At 41.2% G+C, this 16,090-nt stretch overlaps 1 protein-coding gene across 6 annotated transcripts in view; it reads right to left on the reverse strand.

The window, feature by feature from the left end:
- The window catches only part of SMARCAL1 (SWI/SNF related, matrix associated, actin dependent regulator of chromatin, subfamily a like 1), a 46,259-nt gene that overhangs the window by 9,059 nt on the left and 21,110 nt on the right, over positions 1-16,090 (reverse strand). For all 6 annotated transcript variants that reach the window (XM_041124242.1, XM_041124244.1, XM_041124243.1 and 3 more), the window contains exons 10-15: positions 11,537-11,677; positions 5,737-5,955; positions 4,855-4,925; positions 2,589-2,691; positions 1,271-1,453; positions 659-759 (exon numbers count right to left, since the gene is read on the reverse strand). In XM_041124242.1, the coding sequence (XP_040980176.1) occupies positions 659-759; positions 1,271-1,453; positions 2,589-2,691; positions 4,855-4,925; positions 5,737-5,955; positions 11,537-11,677 (818 nt within the window). The remainder of the gene's footprint in view (positions 1-658; positions 760-1,270; positions 1,454-2,588; positions 2,692-4,854; positions 4,926-5,736; positions 5,956-11,536; positions 11,678-16,090) is intronic.

Raw genomic sequence — 16,090 nt, forward strand, 5'->3', positions numbered from 1 at the left:
CCTTGCAGCCCTAAGGATTCCTTAGATCCTCCCCTTCCCCAGGATGTCAGATTCCCCAGCCCTAAGGACCAGTGTCCACCCATAGCTCTCACTGCAGCCAAAAAGGCTCAGACCACAACTCTCCAGAGGTGGGTCAGTAGAACTTTTTTAATTTATCCAAAGGGCTCACTGAAAAGCAAGAGGAAAGCAACAGTGCAGTCCTCCACAGCTCCCTGCCCAAGCACTCAGCAGCCAGATTGCTCCTCAGACCTGATCCACAATACAGGGAACCATTTCTAGTGTCTGTTGAATTTGCTTGAAAGTACTCAGCACTTTACAGTACCCCAGCACACAAATGTTCTGGGCTGTATCTAAGACAATTCCTTCTTCTTACACAGAGGCTGTGAAGTTTTTAGATGCATCAACTCTCCCAGAATTTCCCTCAACAGCCCTTTCTTTGTCAGATAACTACTTTTATTCCTCCTGCTTGTCATCTACTTAGTTATGTCCACTGTGGCCAGGCCATGTCACCAGCTCACAGCAGCCCTGATTGGCAGTTGTTGCTCCTCCTCTCACAGGCTGTGGAAATCAGTACTAACATTAAGCACCTTACATCACATATGTGACAAACAGTGAAAACAGGTGGCAGGAGAACCAAAGTATCTTTCCCACTTCCTACCATAAATAGTCATCTGCTGTGCCTTTAGCCACCAGGTAGTGAATATTAACAGAGCTGGTCTGTCCAATTCGATGTGCCCGATCTTCTGCTTGGATCAAAACCTTTATGTAAAAACATGACAAAGAAAATAAGGTGAGAACTGCAACATCTAAGAAACAGCGTAAGCACCAGAGAGCAGGGAGATCTCATTTCTTGTGCTTAGCAACTATTTTTCATCTGGATCCTGTTAACAACTGCATGCTCAAACACAGATTAAGCCAAGAAGTAATCTGGTGCATGACATTCCCAAAAGGCAATGAGCATTTTCATAAGTAAAGGGTCAGCATTGATGATGGACTCTTTCAGGTCTTGGCTGGGCAAGCGGTTGAGAGCTCTGTCAAATTAAGAAACAAGAGCATGTTTCCCTTTCACACTGTCTTCTCCAGCCAGCAAGCTGTGCAATCAGCCTCACTGGTTCAAGCCCAGGCACCTGGGGGTGCACAGACAAGTAGCCATCAGAGAAAGAAAGAGAAAAACCCTAGATAAAGTCCCCTGCCCATTACGTCTCCTCCTAAGCACCAATGTTTCTGCTCTCCAGGGAGCATCCAACCCTTGTCCCTCCAGGACGCATACCCCGGGGTTCCAGAAGAGCTCTGCAAACACCACCAGGTCCGCAGCAGACAACGTCAGGCCCATGTTTGCGGCAGTAAGGGACAGGACGGCCACAACCTGCTTCTCTGAGAACTGGAACTTCTGGCACAGAAACTGCCGCTCGGCTGAAGGTGTGGAGCCATCAATGCGAATGTATTCAACATGCTGTGAAAAGGCAGAAGAATATACTTTCTAGAGGCCTTGTATCCCCTTTTCCATATCCTCCTTCCATGTTTTAGTGGATTCTGTTTCCCTTCTCCATGGCAGAACCAGGAAAGTAAAAAGGCAACAGTTGTATTTTTAAGACCTTTCCTCATCTTTAAGGCAGAGGCACTGTAGCTCAGCATATAATGTACCTCACCTTTGTTTACAATGCATGACTTGCTCTTATATCCATTGTTCTCCCACCAGTCCTGAGCAACTTCCTGCAACTCAAGTGACAGCAACAAGCTGGCAACTCAAGTACAGTGGAAAGGCAACTGGCTTAATACAAAGCTAAACACTGTCTGTGTGCTGATGTTACAGCTGCTACAACCTCCCCAACCTCTCTAAATCTTCCCCTGTTTGTGATGGGAGGAGATGGGATCCTACACATCTCAGTTGCTCTGTGGTAGGCTCAGGAGAGGCATGACAAGCTTGGGTGATGCAGGGCCATAACTCTTCAGTGTCCAACCTCCTTGCTCTACTGGAGGTTGCTGCCACAGAAGCAGCAAAGTCACCACTGCCACTGTGGTTTATAGTTTGGAATATTAACTTAAACCATCCTTCACACTGCCCCAGCATGACCCAGAACTCCTTAGGGGCATCCACAGAAGTCTCACATGAATAATTAGACAAACACTTGTGAAGTCAGAGAGATGACTGGCAGGTCTATCAAGTCTCGCTACAGTATTCCAGTTCAAAAATGTAAGAGCACCACAGACATAAAGGCAGGCAGCCATAGCTGGACTTGGGTTGTTACATTCTCCCTCTCTGAGGAAAGGTTGGAGGACAAAGCGGAGATAGCCACACAGGGTAACACTCCTCCAAAAATTACACAAGCTCCAGGGCAGACAATGGAGATTAAAGAACATTAAATACAACAAAAGCCATTCAGCTAATACAAAGTGCATCCTGTGAGGCATTCACCCTGACAGCTCAGCTCCCTCAGTGAAGGGCACATTCAGAAGCACAGCAAGTAGAAATTATCTCTGCCACTAACTTTCATAAACTATCTGACCAGCCGTAACTCTGGGGAGCTCTTAAACAGCTTTGAAGCTGGAATAATGATAAAGTTAAGATGACTCAGTCAATTACTTACTTTCTTCTCCAGCTCTCCAACTATTGCATCCAGCATTATCTTGTGATGAGCAAACACCAGGAATTTATCATTCCCACTTTCCAGTAACTCCAGGATGTATTCTCTACATGAAAACAGAGAAAAACCCCAAACTCTATAAAATTATGTGCTGAGAGAATAGAGGCTTTGCTCACAACAAATTTTAAAGATATTGCTCATCTATATACAGAAACTAGGAAACAGGCTAGCATAAAAAAGTTGCAGTAAAATGCAAGTAGCAAGTCAAGTCTCCTAGAGATTAAAAAAGACATTGCAGGAAAATCCACTCATTTTTCTTCACCACAGCTGGACAGCTGCCTACATTTATAGTTGAGTATCACTGAGAATCAATTTATTACATCCTACTTGAAACATGACATCCCAGACCAATCAACTGGAAGTCATCTATACTTACTTGACAATCTCATTTGCCCTTCTGTATTTCTAACTTTTGCACAATCACAATACACTAAGATAATCTGTATACAATTATCCTTCCTATGTTTACTCAGGATTGTTTTTATTTTGGAAGAAAAGGTCTCAACGCATGAATCAGAGTATCCTAAAAGTAGCTTTTCTTGCAAGGGTTCACATTGACAATTTACTACAGCTTAACAGTCTAAATACATCAGCTATTTCTAGGAATTATCCATATAGGCTAATGACCAATGAAAGGTAACAAGAGTCCTTTTAAATGCAGATAAACTGTGTTAATTAAATGAAAACATCTGGCTTTTGCCATGGACTAATTGCAGAGCTACAGAATCCATTCCTGTGTAGTAACTTCTGTTACAATCAGGTCAACTGGAGCCTGAAAAACACCTATAAGCCTAAAATTTGTAACTAACTATAGCAATAGCCATCAGAACAGATGATACAAATGTCATCTTTTCTTTGGAATAAGAAAGTTGTTGCAAAGATCAGGAATACCAAGTTCTTTGCTAAATACAACACAGCTTAGGTCAGCAGCAACTGTCAGAAAACACCAAGCAGGATTTCCAGCGCTGTATTAAGACGTATCAGTGCTTTGCAGACAGTTCCCAGGGTTCGTGAAGTTCAGACCCCAATTATGTGACAATGTCATTTAACGCAGAAATCTGGGAGAGAAGTGGGATTGCTGGATTTTAAAACAAGTATCAAAGCAAACATTCAGTATAACAAGCAGATGCCAACATATTACAATTATTTTACATCTCATTCCCATATTCCATTTAACAAATGGAAGCAATGGAAGACTGTCATCGAGGGCAAGACATGGGAGGTGCTGATGATCATAGGACAGTACCATTAGTTGGCAGTGGTATTTTAAATGCTACTAAACCCCAGAAAAAGATGGACTAGTTCCTACCAGAGAGTCAAGTAAACAGCACTTCATGATTTTATATTCAGTTCACACTTGCAACCGAAATAAAATGAAGAAAGTCTTCTAACTGTTCACTAACATAAAAGGAAGAAACTCTTCTACAGAAATGAGCGCTGGGACTCTGAAGTGCAGTTCTGTGCCAAACAGGCAAATTCTGCAGCAAGGTCTGAGACTGAAATCACGCAGTGCACATCAGCGGGTCCTTATATTCACAGCACTGCAGAAAAGTAAACTGTTTTCATGTTATTAGCATACTACTTATTAAAAAGTCATGCTATATGACCTAAAGCAACTCCTTTGCAGTCCCAGCAGAAAGGCTAAGGATGCAAGGGCACGGAAAGTCACAGAAGGAAATTATTCCTAGGAAAGACAGACTTAAAAGCACACTTATGATAGAAAACTTTTGCTACTGAGGTCCCATGTGAGCTCTGTGGAAGAGCCAAGAACTTCAGTAGGGGCTGTAACATCCTTAAAGCACGCTACAACTAAAGCTCAGTCCATCTCATAAGCTTTTTGGCTCAGGGTTCCTGCTGCAGCAGGACTGCAGCGTTTGTTTTGTCAAATTCTGTTGATGCTTTTAGTTTCATTACTTCCCTCCCTCCCTAAACTGAAATAGGGTCTGGACCAGGGAACTTGATCCAAGTCCCAAACACCAAGTAATTTTAGATGGCTCAAAAGACAGTTTAGATCCATATCTGGAATGAAATCAGAAGACTTGTTCAGCCTAGGAACTCTGAGAGGAGAAAATGTTTAGTGCATTGTAATTAAAATCAATTTTTTCTAAGCTGGCTTGAGGCTATGCTTCATGTCCCTACACCGTTTTCCTGTTCTCAGTGGAAAAACACATTTTACTACGCAAGAACGAAGCAATGACATGCAGCTTACACAACTGAGTGGATTTTAGCTTCTGCCGTTCTGTTGTAGAAGAGGAGAAGAGCTTCCTTCTCCTGTTGTTTCTGCAGAGAGAAAGATAAATAAATATGAGTCTCAGAAATGCCTTTTCTCCTTCTTCCTTACATATCTGGGATGTCTGCTGCTGCCAATAAACACTTTGCTAGGAAAAAATCAGCCTAAAAATGCACAACAAAAGGGGACTGGAGGGTGAAATCTCCTACTCGCCACTGGGCATGGCAGATACTCACACACTCCTATTTCTGACACCTCCCTTCCCACCTCCTACTCAACTCCTACAAGTCGGATGACAAGCATATTACAAATGTAGTTTTAGTTGAGAAAGCGTTTCCCAACTAAAATGGCAAGGAAAAAACTCCTAAGTTCTTACAGAACTGTATTAGCAACCTAGGAGCCTGGAACATGCATTTGCCATCCGTACAAGAAAAAAAAACAAAAAAAAGCAAAAATACACTCTTCACATTTTTTGCTACTGCTGCGTTCACAATGCAGCTTCAACAAGGCTGTGTTTGTAGGGTGGATGGGATTACAAGGCAAGACAGAAGAGTAAGTACAGAAGCAGGAGGTACGGAAGACAATTAGGACTAATGAGAGAGGAAAAAAAGAGAGAAGACACAGTATTTCACACAAAGAGACAAAGTAAACTACTTAAATCAAAAGGAAAAAAAGCTGAGCTGTTTTGATCGTGTTGTACATTCATTTAAAACTGTGCCTTCAACAGCCTTCCACTGCACCTTCGCATGAGGTGTGGCTCTGACCTTCCTTGGAACTCAGGGTACTGTTTTTCCACTGATGTTTTTAAATAAAGGTATCTGAAATACCAATGGCTCATCACAAAAATAGTTTCTGACTTACACTTTCATATCCTTTGGCCATCTTCTTTGCTTCAGCTGCCAAGACAGCTTTGGTCTTTGCACTAATGCCTTCAGGAGCCACCACAACCATTTTGCGTTGCTTTGCTGGAAGCTGGGAAAGCACATCCGATTTCAGACGTCGGATCATGATGGACTCTTCCAGCAAAATTTTCAGTTCAGTTAAGTTGGATGATCCAGAGTAGTCCCAACCCCACGGCATCTGGGAAAGATCAAAGCAGTTATCAGTGTCAAACTTAAAAGAGACTGGTCTGCAGGCAATCCAAGAGTAGAATAAACTTCCAGGGAAACCAGACAAAGCAAGAACTTTATGATCAGTAGGGAGAGAGATTTGACAAAAATAGCAATAAGATAGAAGTGTACAAACTAATCCACCCAACATGAGAAGGTTACTTAAATTTCCCTTTTTCCTATCTACAGGTGCTCAGGGACTACACAAATAGGTGGAGATCCCTACCACAGCACTGTGTGCCCTGGTATTCATCCTCACACAGCAAGGTGTTTCTGCTCTCCACTTGCAGCTTTGGGCAGACTGACAGAACTCACTGCAATTCTGTGCACACATTTACTTCAGTTTTAAGCAGACACACAAAAATCTCTAACAGCATGAGGACAAACATCCTTAACCCAAATGCCTTCACAGAGATGTTACACTTGTCTGACATGCCTAGTAAATGCTAGGTCAAAATTGCTTGCTTCCCACTGTGACCTGTCTCTTGATCCGCTTCCTGACATACTCTGTTTCTGCCATTACCATGTTTGGCTCAGACTCAAGCAAACCATAAATAAATTGTGGCCCACAATACATCACTCCAACCATTGTCTCTTCAAAGCGTCATCACTTCAAAGCTCCTCTGAACAAACCCTTCATTTACTCCTCCTTAAAGCACTCGCCTCTGAACCTGCCCTATCCTCCAAGATCCTATGTGCGGACAATATATATCTGTTCAATTAATCTCAGCTCATCACTTCTACTAGTAACCCCACAGCCTATCATTTGTTCTCCAGGAAAGAACAACTAAGCTGACAAACAGTGGCATCAAAATTGGTACATTCCCCAAAAGAAACGTCTTCAAAACAAAATTTTTTTAGAGAGGAGACCAATAAGGTTTTTATGCTGAAGTAAAGGATAAAGAGATACCTTTCTGCTGAAGTTTCACAAATAAGTATATGAAATACAGCTACAGTAATACTGAAAATCAAAGCAGGGGGGAGGCAAAATCCTCCTCACAGCTCTAATTCCAAGTCTTACTGGCAGTGTCACCAAAAAAAGCCAAAAATACAACCTCTGGTCTTGGAAAAATAACCCAAAGTAACCCCCTACATATGTATACATATACCCTCCCGAGATGCATATAACGGAGGTGTAAGGAGCCTCAGCACTAACCCTTTTGATCTGCTGCTCCACTCTCATCGTGCCACATTAACTGCTAAAATTAAAAATCTCTATCTTTCATTTGCCTTCACCAAGAGAAACCAGCTGTAACCAGAAATGGAAGTAAAACAGGAAAAAGCTCCAAAGTATTCACCGCACCCTCCATCCTCCTGTAGAATGCATGAGACAAAATAAATCATACCAGCCATGAGATTAGTCACATTACTGACTGTATTAAGGGATGGTGCTTTGATGGAACAGGGATGGGAACATGCCATGAGACAGAAAGAGGAGGAAGTAAACAGCTTACAGGCAATTAAGACCTCTCTGGTATCTAGAAGTGAATATTCCTACTTCAGGCTGAGAAATAATAGGACAATCTGCAATTCTATTGCCATGTTGTACTGATGTGAACCATTAACTGACTTCGGATTCTGGCACTTATGGCCACCACTAAAACTCATTTGACTTAATCTATTCCTACATAATTATGGTACCATCTGATTATCTATAGTTGGTTCATTAAAGCAGGAAACAATTCAAACCGTAGACACAAAGCCAGTTTGGATCCTGTAGAGTTAAAACTTTGGCTCTGACAACAGCACAGTGGTATACAGCTAGAGGTAATAAGCCCACCTGGATCTAAGCCAAGCCCTCAAAAAGCCAACATGGGTATTACTGCTCTGCTTCCCTGAAACCAGGAGTGCAATGCAGATACATCCCTCAGGTTCGTAAAAACTTGGCTCAAGTCTAGCTAGGTTTATTAGCTTTAGGCATGCTGCATGAAAACTGACAGTGCTGAGCCCCAGTCTTTCTGCCCCCTTTCTGCATTTCTTCAGACTCTGTGGACCCAGCAGAGCAGATGTACAGAACCAGGAAGGACCCACCTGGTGCTGTACCCAGCCTTGTAAGCCCTTTGCCTGCACTGCTCAAGGTACTGGTAGCTAAGTAGCAGGAATCAACACTGACTAGGCTGCTGAGCAAGACCTGCTACAGGGCCTGGACACTCTTCTCAGGCTACCTCATTCTACTCATGTAGCCCATGGTTTTTCACTTTCCACTTCCATAACAAGCAAGTAATACATATGTTTTGTGTCCACCTAGCACAATTCATTTCAGAAGAGTAACATCATCACAACTGAAAGAACAAGGCACAAACAGAGCCAATATACTATCTACTGTCATATTAAAAAGCATATACAGGCAGAAACCCTACAGTATGTTCAGATTACTATATATCTTTTATGGTGACTGTTGCTGGAACAATTTGCAAACAAGGAAACATGCTAGTTCCGTGCTGCACCTAGCTAGCAATAAAAAATATGATTATTTGGGAAATTATTAAAATATAGTTTAGTATATCCTATTGTGGAAAAGAAGAGAGAGAAAAAAGAGGGACATTTATTTTGCCAAAATACACATCTGGCTTTGATCCATAACGTTCCAGAACAAATGCTTCCAACTGTGATTTTCTTACCAAAGTGTTACAGCATCTTACATGAGTCAGTAAACTTATCACAGTGTTAGCAGAAGCTGCCAAACTCTTACAAATTCAGAGCATGTGCTCAGATAGAAATTGTTTAATATTTGCCAACATCACCCAGTTTGAAAAATGAATTCACAGCATGTATTTTGGGAAACAGACTTGAGATATTTTGTAAATAAGCAGGTGACATTTCACTTGCTGTATTTTTAAGAGTACAGATGCTGGGAGGTTGCATTACAGAATGATAAACTTTTATTTTATATCTTTTCTAATCACATCTGCCAGATATTTGCAATTTTCTGTCACAAAATCTATTCTCTTCAAACGGAAACTAATCAGGTTTTAGTTTTAAACTGAATGGTTCAGGTCTGTCAATTTTTCTTTAATCTTATAATGCAATCAGATTTATTATTAATACCAAAACATTTTTACATAGCACCTCTCATCCTGACAGATCTCCAAAAGCCTTGCAAAACCTCTCTGGTTCTGTGCAATTCCATCCCCACTCATAATGCTGCCACTTTCAGGACAGAAAGAAGAACCTATTTAAGTAATGACAGCAAAGGTACATAACAGTTCTTCAGAGAGGATGTAACTCCTAACATAATCTCGGGTTAGAGCTGCAAAAAGGAACTTGAGGGACATACTACAGTCATGAGGGAACAACTAGAATCATCAAAACACCTTTTAATTTACTCATTGCTGTACAGATCTATGGCAATCCAATATTCAGCAGTCTCATTTTTTCCTCTAATACTATCCACATCTCTTCATTTCCTGCAGCCCCACTTCTTTAAATAACCAAGTTCTTTCTAGGTTCACTCTATCATTTACTGACATTAACTGTAGCAAAATGTCCCAGGTGAGCAGTGAGAAGACCAGTAATGTTCAACTGTCTAGCAGAGGCAGGTCAAACAGAGAAACAAAATTGTACTAGAAACTCTGCAGAGGTTTTGAAGGGAAGCGGATGCAGACTGTGACCTCCATGCCGAGTTTCATTGTAGGTTGAAAACTCATTTACACAGAATACACAGATTTACACAGAATTACAACCTGGATTGTGTAAAACAATTTTATTTCTTTTATCCAATTCCACATCTTACCTGAGGTCCATATGACTTGTAATTGAAGCAACAGCTAGTCATGCAGAACTTTACCCTCAAAGGGTTTATGAAACTCCAAACCTATTCAGACTCACATGCTGCAATTCAGCTTCCCTTTTTACTGCAGAAAACCAACAAGATTTAACTGCATCTCTTAATTTCCATCTAAGAGGCATTCTGGACAATACTCAGACAAGAATCTTTCAACAAAGAGAATGAAGCTCAGCAGAGGACATGGCCTTCTCTCTCCACAAGATTGCTACTATGGATGGAGAAACAGTAAGTTTATCCTCTTCCAGGAAAGCAGTGCTTTGCTAACATGAATGCTGTCATCTTCCAGAACTCAAGCTTTGTATCTGTGATTCTGTGTGCTAATGGCCTTACTTTAATCAATGGCATCAGCTTATGACTACCAAAGCAAATGAATTGCTCATCTAGCTTGCACATTTGGACATATGCAGAACAGCACCACACTAGCTATGAAAGTGGGCATTCATATCTAGGAAAAAGGAGACTTGAGAACTTTATATGAGACTGCAATATGAATCTTCTTGGTAGAAACTTGGCATATGTTAGCTACCCCAAACAGAGAAAAGAAAACAAACATGAAAGCCCTACTAATAGCTATACCTATTTTTATGGCATACACTGATGATGTTCAGTTCTTCTGTAAATATTTTTGAGCATTGAAATGGTCATTTGGTGTTTCCAACCACTCTGCTGAAAGTTATTGCCCAGTCTTAGGCACAAGAAATGAAATTGATTACTCAAGAACAAAGCAGAGCAAGCAAGTTCATGCACTACAGGTCCATGCTTACACTGACAAGCCATTCTGTGCCACATGCTAACTGCTACACGCTTGTCCTGGAGGAACTGGAGGGCAAGCCAGATTAGAGGGCTCTTGCTCCAAATTAGAACTCAGGGGAACTTTGGTTCCCCTTTTTGTGTCTATGCAACCAGCACAGAAGATCCTAGAGCCTCCTTGTACAACAGGCAGCAGCAAGAGCTCTTCTCTAGCAGTCTGTGATCCAACACACACAGCAGTCCTAGAGATGGCAAATCCAAGCACAGCTGAGTTGCCCACACGTTGAGAGCAAGACAGACACCTGCCATCATGGCTGCAAATGCTGGCTTCCTGCAGAGCCAAGATCTTGCACTGGTTGGACTCAGTGACTCTGCTGAAACCACTGCTGAGCAGCTGGCAGAGATAAGAGAGGTTAACTTATTTCCAAGGTATGCTGAGGATCACATCCATTTCCTGAATTAGAAGAAGGTGGAATACAAAGACAGAGTACAAGTCTTCATTTTTTACTTACCTGGAGGTATAAAATCCAAAATCCCAAGCAACAGAGGCCTTACTTTGTTAAACAGTCACTAAAGCAGACCAGTAAATGGTTTGGGTTTTTTGTTTGGTTGGTTTTTTAATCAATTAGCCCAAACCTGCAGCTGCCTAAAGGCCCCATAGTTACTCTGGCCATTTAAAACACTCTGGGGGCAAGTTCTTATTAGAATAGGCTCCTTTCCCCAGCTATGGACAATTTTTTTTTTTTTTTTTTTTTTTTTTTTTACTTCCTTGGCTTTCAGGGCAGATTTTGACAGGAAGCATTACTGCCTCCATGTCTCAGGCCCACCACTGCAGCCCCTAGAGCTTCTCAGGTTGAGAGCTTTCAAAGTGTTACTCTGCAGTGAGACTTTCTCAAAAAAGATGTAGCAACAGATAGAAGGAAGGAAAGAAAAAGCCTCCACATTTTGAAATAAAAATATAAAAAGTAAAATGCTGTTTGCAGTGCCCCAGTCTGCAACTTCCCCACTGAAGTACCTTCCTGGCATCGCAGTAGCGTAGCCCAAATGAGTGGAACTGTGAGAAGAAGGCTGGCTGGACAGCCATGATCTGCGTGTAGAGCTCCGCAGGCCGCGACATAGCAGGGGTTCCTGAAAGCAAGATCACTCTCCTGGCAGCCTGGGAAAGCAAAACAGAGCATCGTTATCATACAGCTTACAATATAAGCAGAACCTGCTAAGTAGTCATCCCCAGTTCCAAAAGAAAATCCCATAGCCATTGTCCAAGCACCCTAAATGGAAGAGTACTTCACTTTCCACACGTACTTTCAGCCTTCACTGCCTGAAGACACTCAGGGACAGTGCTTAAAACTTCTAGGAAACAGGACAAACCATATTGTTTTTTATTCATCATCCACATGCTATAAGGGAAGGGTACATCAACTTTTTTATAAGAGTACTTTCTGAATTGGCATTTACCCACTAGACACATTAATATCTTTACGGCTGGCTCACCATTTCATTTGGCATCAGATGTCACAGGAAAATGACACACCCTCTCAGGTACATCCTCACCTCTAAAATAAATTGTCTTGTAATAAACTTGCCACAGCAAGCCATAAACAAGACTGTCTTCCTCACAAAAGCAGAAGAGATCCAGAGAAGTAGGATTTTTTTCTTACTTTTTATTCATTTTTTTCTTTTGAAATTCTACTAGCAAGAAAAGAAAGATGAAGATGCCTGAAGCAGGACCAGAAGATGCCCATCTGACAGCCATGGTGAGTCTAGGCACAGCTGGCTGGATGCTAGAACATGAGTTAATAAATAGAAATCATGTAAGAAGACTGTAAAACATGTGTTGTAGGGGAGACAAGAAGGGGCTGGGAAACCTGTATCTAAAGTAAGTGCTCCCAAAAAGTGGGGAAAAAAAAATTACACTGTAGTCATAAAAGCCTCCAAGATGCCTTTCTACCCTCATATCTCCATTATTATCTAATTCTATTATTAGATGAGAGCTATGAATTTCTACTGCTGTAAATTCACATATAGTAGTTAAATAACACATGCCTTGTAATTTTCTGCATGGTTTAATGCAGGTTCATTAAAATAACAAAGAGATTCTTGAGTGACATCTGTACCAACAGCTCATTCAGATTTAAATGAAAAAGAAAATGAAATTCTTTTATCATTTTACTGAGATCTACCAGTCACCCAAATCTATTCAGCTGATTCATCCACTTGCTAACCAAGTCTGGTGGAAAGAGTTCACAGATCAGCTACCGGAAATTAATTTCAGGACTCTTTATCAGATATTTATATATAGGTTGTAATCAAGGTGGGACATGCCTTCTCCTGCCATCCTTATTAAATGGATCAGAAGGGAATGTGATCACTACCAGGATCAGACAATTCCCATAAACATTTAAAAAAGCAGGATATTTATTGAACTAAATAAAAGAAGAGGTCAAACCTTTGGACATGTTGCAAAGTAAGAGTCAGTTTGCACAAGACAGAGGTGCCTGTACTACCCTAAAGAGGGAGGAGTCACAGAGACCAAAGATATCGGATCCCATGAGGGAAAAAAGGGATAAAGCAGGAATTAGGTCAGTTTTTAAAATTGAGGTAACAGTGGAGGACAACTGAGCAGAACGTAGACAATACCTGATGCGTTGCAGAAGCCTGTGAGGAGTAAACTGACACCACCCTGAGAAATCTGCTGAAACGCACAAGCCAGTCCCACATGTGCAAGAAACGTCCAAATTAAACTTTTTCCTCCTGGACTAACAGAAGGCCACTGCTAGGAAAAAGACAAGATGGAGGTCATGCAATTACAGACAGCTCGTTTCAAATAACTCTGGATCAAGCTAAAGCAAGAAAAGATCACTCAAAACAGACCAGGGACATATTAAATGCAACAAACCCAACGGTGTTGAAAGGGTTTATGCCATTCTCAAGGCTCCTCCTCTTTGGAGGATGTTCCCCAGGAGCTACATGAGACAAGGTTGGAACACTAATTCCCCAGTAGTCAAAACAATTAGTCAGGCTCCTTCCCCAGTCCCTGAATAGGTATCAAAAGAGAGAATGATGAAGTTACATGTTATTTGAATTCTAAACTTGTACAGCTGCTGCTTTGCTGTGCGGAACTTATTTCTGAATAGATGGGGTATCTAACCACTGCAAGCACTTACCAAGGGCTGCGATACATCTTCTATAATTAACCACTTTAAACAAATCAAGAAGTAAAAAACAAAAACCAGAACAAAACAAAACCAACAAAAAACCCAAAAGACACTAGCTCTACAAGAGCTGTAAAGAACTTGAAGAAATTAATTCCAGAAAATTGTGTGGAACATAGGTGGTCTAACTCATTATCCCAAGGATGCCTTTCAGTTTTAAAATCCATGACAGAAGGAGCCCAAGAAAGAAGAGAAAAAAAAAAAAAATCCTAGGAAGACAAGTTTTGAGTGTTGAAGGCTTACTTAAATTCTGGATGAAAGAAATGGCTTTGATTCACATTTCTTTTTCTAGTGGCAACTCTTTTTGAATAGATGCCAATAAAGATTTGCTACTGCAGAGAAGTCTCTGCTGATCACTGCTTAATTCTTGTTTCCTGCTGAACCTTCTGTGCTGTCAAGAGTGGGAGCTTACCCTCTTTCTTCCAAGGTCTGTAAGAATAATATGGAACAGCAGCACAGAAAATAAGATTGCAGGGACCAGCAAGGACTTTCTATCAAAACCAGATCTGTAATCAATTGATACATATTTCCACATAGAAGTAGTAACATTAGCTGCTCATTAGCATTTAGGCATGAAGTTTAATCTTCGCTAGAAGCACTCCCCTCTCTCATGTGTCCTTGTGACTGTTCTTAAGCTCCTTTCTTGTGAGATTGCTTAAGGGAACTCTGACAGTGACTTGTCTAGCGGAGAGCTGGTCTGCAGCCTTCGTTTACTAAGCGTCCTGGTTTCAGTAACATAAGACAATTGTGGCTTTGTAGCATTACACTTGCACACACAATACACCAGCAAGAATTAATTCCACAGCTGTGACAACATTTACAAAAGTCACTTTTGAAAGTCAAAGAATAATTTATATAATGGTAACCCCAATCGCACTTAGAGGTCAAAACCCAGCACCCAACTAATTTGAAGGGGAGTGGGGGGGGGGGGGGGTTATGCCACAAAGAAATAATTGAACATGCAAAGAGCCTCATTAACATACAATGACTGTCTCTGTGTTAAATGAATTTCACAGCATGAGCTCTGCCATATGCTAACAGACTGACAAACTTTTTTAAATAAGTGTGGCTGGTCCTGGCTGTACAATTACTTGTGTCCCCAGTTTTTGCTTACTCTGTCATTTTGAACTGCTTAGCATAAGAATACCTTAACCTGTGAAACAAAATCCGAGAGCCGCCATAATATAATAGAGATAATCACCTGCTGAAATAGAAGATTTGATAAAGGGAAAGGGTTGCAGCTGTTTTGAAGAGCCTGTTTCTGTACTTGGGTAAGACGGATAGGGCTCTGCATTTCATAAGATGATCCTACAGTGGTTATTCCAAAAAATATAAATGCCTTTCCCTATTCTTAAGTGACATCTAGACAGATAACGTGTGTCACATGGCAATGATCAGCTATGACTGAAGCAAATTAAACTACCTCCCTATTTTGAGAAGGAAGGGAAATTGGAAGGTATGAGCAGATCTGAAGATGCAGCCTTGAGGGCCCACAGCTTCTCCAATTTCAAGATGAAGTTCCTTCTCTCAGCAGGTGACAACAAGCAAAGGTTTATTTATCCAATCCATATGGATTTGTAATGCCTAAAGGCAGCTGCTACTTATTTTGCACTGGAAAGGGAGATTTTTGTGTTCCCTCCTCACCTTCCACCTTCAGCACTGACCTATTTCCCTTCATTATTTTTAAGCATCTCTTTATTAAAACAAGCACAAAGAGTATTAGATTCCAGCCACACAATGTATTTGGACTTCCATAATAGAAACAAAGACCTTTAACCCTGCAAACATCAGGATGTGCATCACGCTATTAACCTGAACAGCAGCTCAATAGGAACAATCACATTAGCAATATTACCCAAATATTGTGGAAAAAAGCCCATAGGGAGCACAACAGGAATAAGACCATTTTATACCACTGGAATCTGTCATTTGATACTATTTTTTATTTCTCAGTTTCTAACACAGATCTTCACTAAAAACTTACTGCGGTGCTTCCAAAAATCTCATCCATGTTCCATTGGGACCTTCCCCAGTTTCCATTGTCTTGCAGTACTCCATGCAATTACAGAAGAACAAAGACCATGAAGCACTTTGGCTGGTCAAAGAATGTAGAATCCTTTTTACTCTGGTCCCAAAGAGATCCCACCACTGATCAGTGAAAAACTTCTGGTTTGCTGTTTCTTCTTCATCTACACCCCTGGGGCTTTGCTGTTTTATGGATATTGGTAGCATGTATACTCCCTCTCCTATGTTCATGTCTCTGGGCCAGTGCAATCTTGTGTCATGGTTTAACCCCAGTTGGCAACTGAGCACCACGCAGCTGCTCACTCACTTCCCCCCGCCACCCAGTTGGATGG

This window comes from Aquila chrysaetos, chromosome 6 (assembly GCF_900496995.4).
Source record: "Aquila chrysaetos chrysaetos chromosome 6, bAquChr1.4, whole genome shotgun sequence".
Lineage (NCBI taxonomy): Eukaryota > Metazoa > Chordata > Aves > Accipitriformes > Accipitridae > Aquila > Aquila chrysaetos.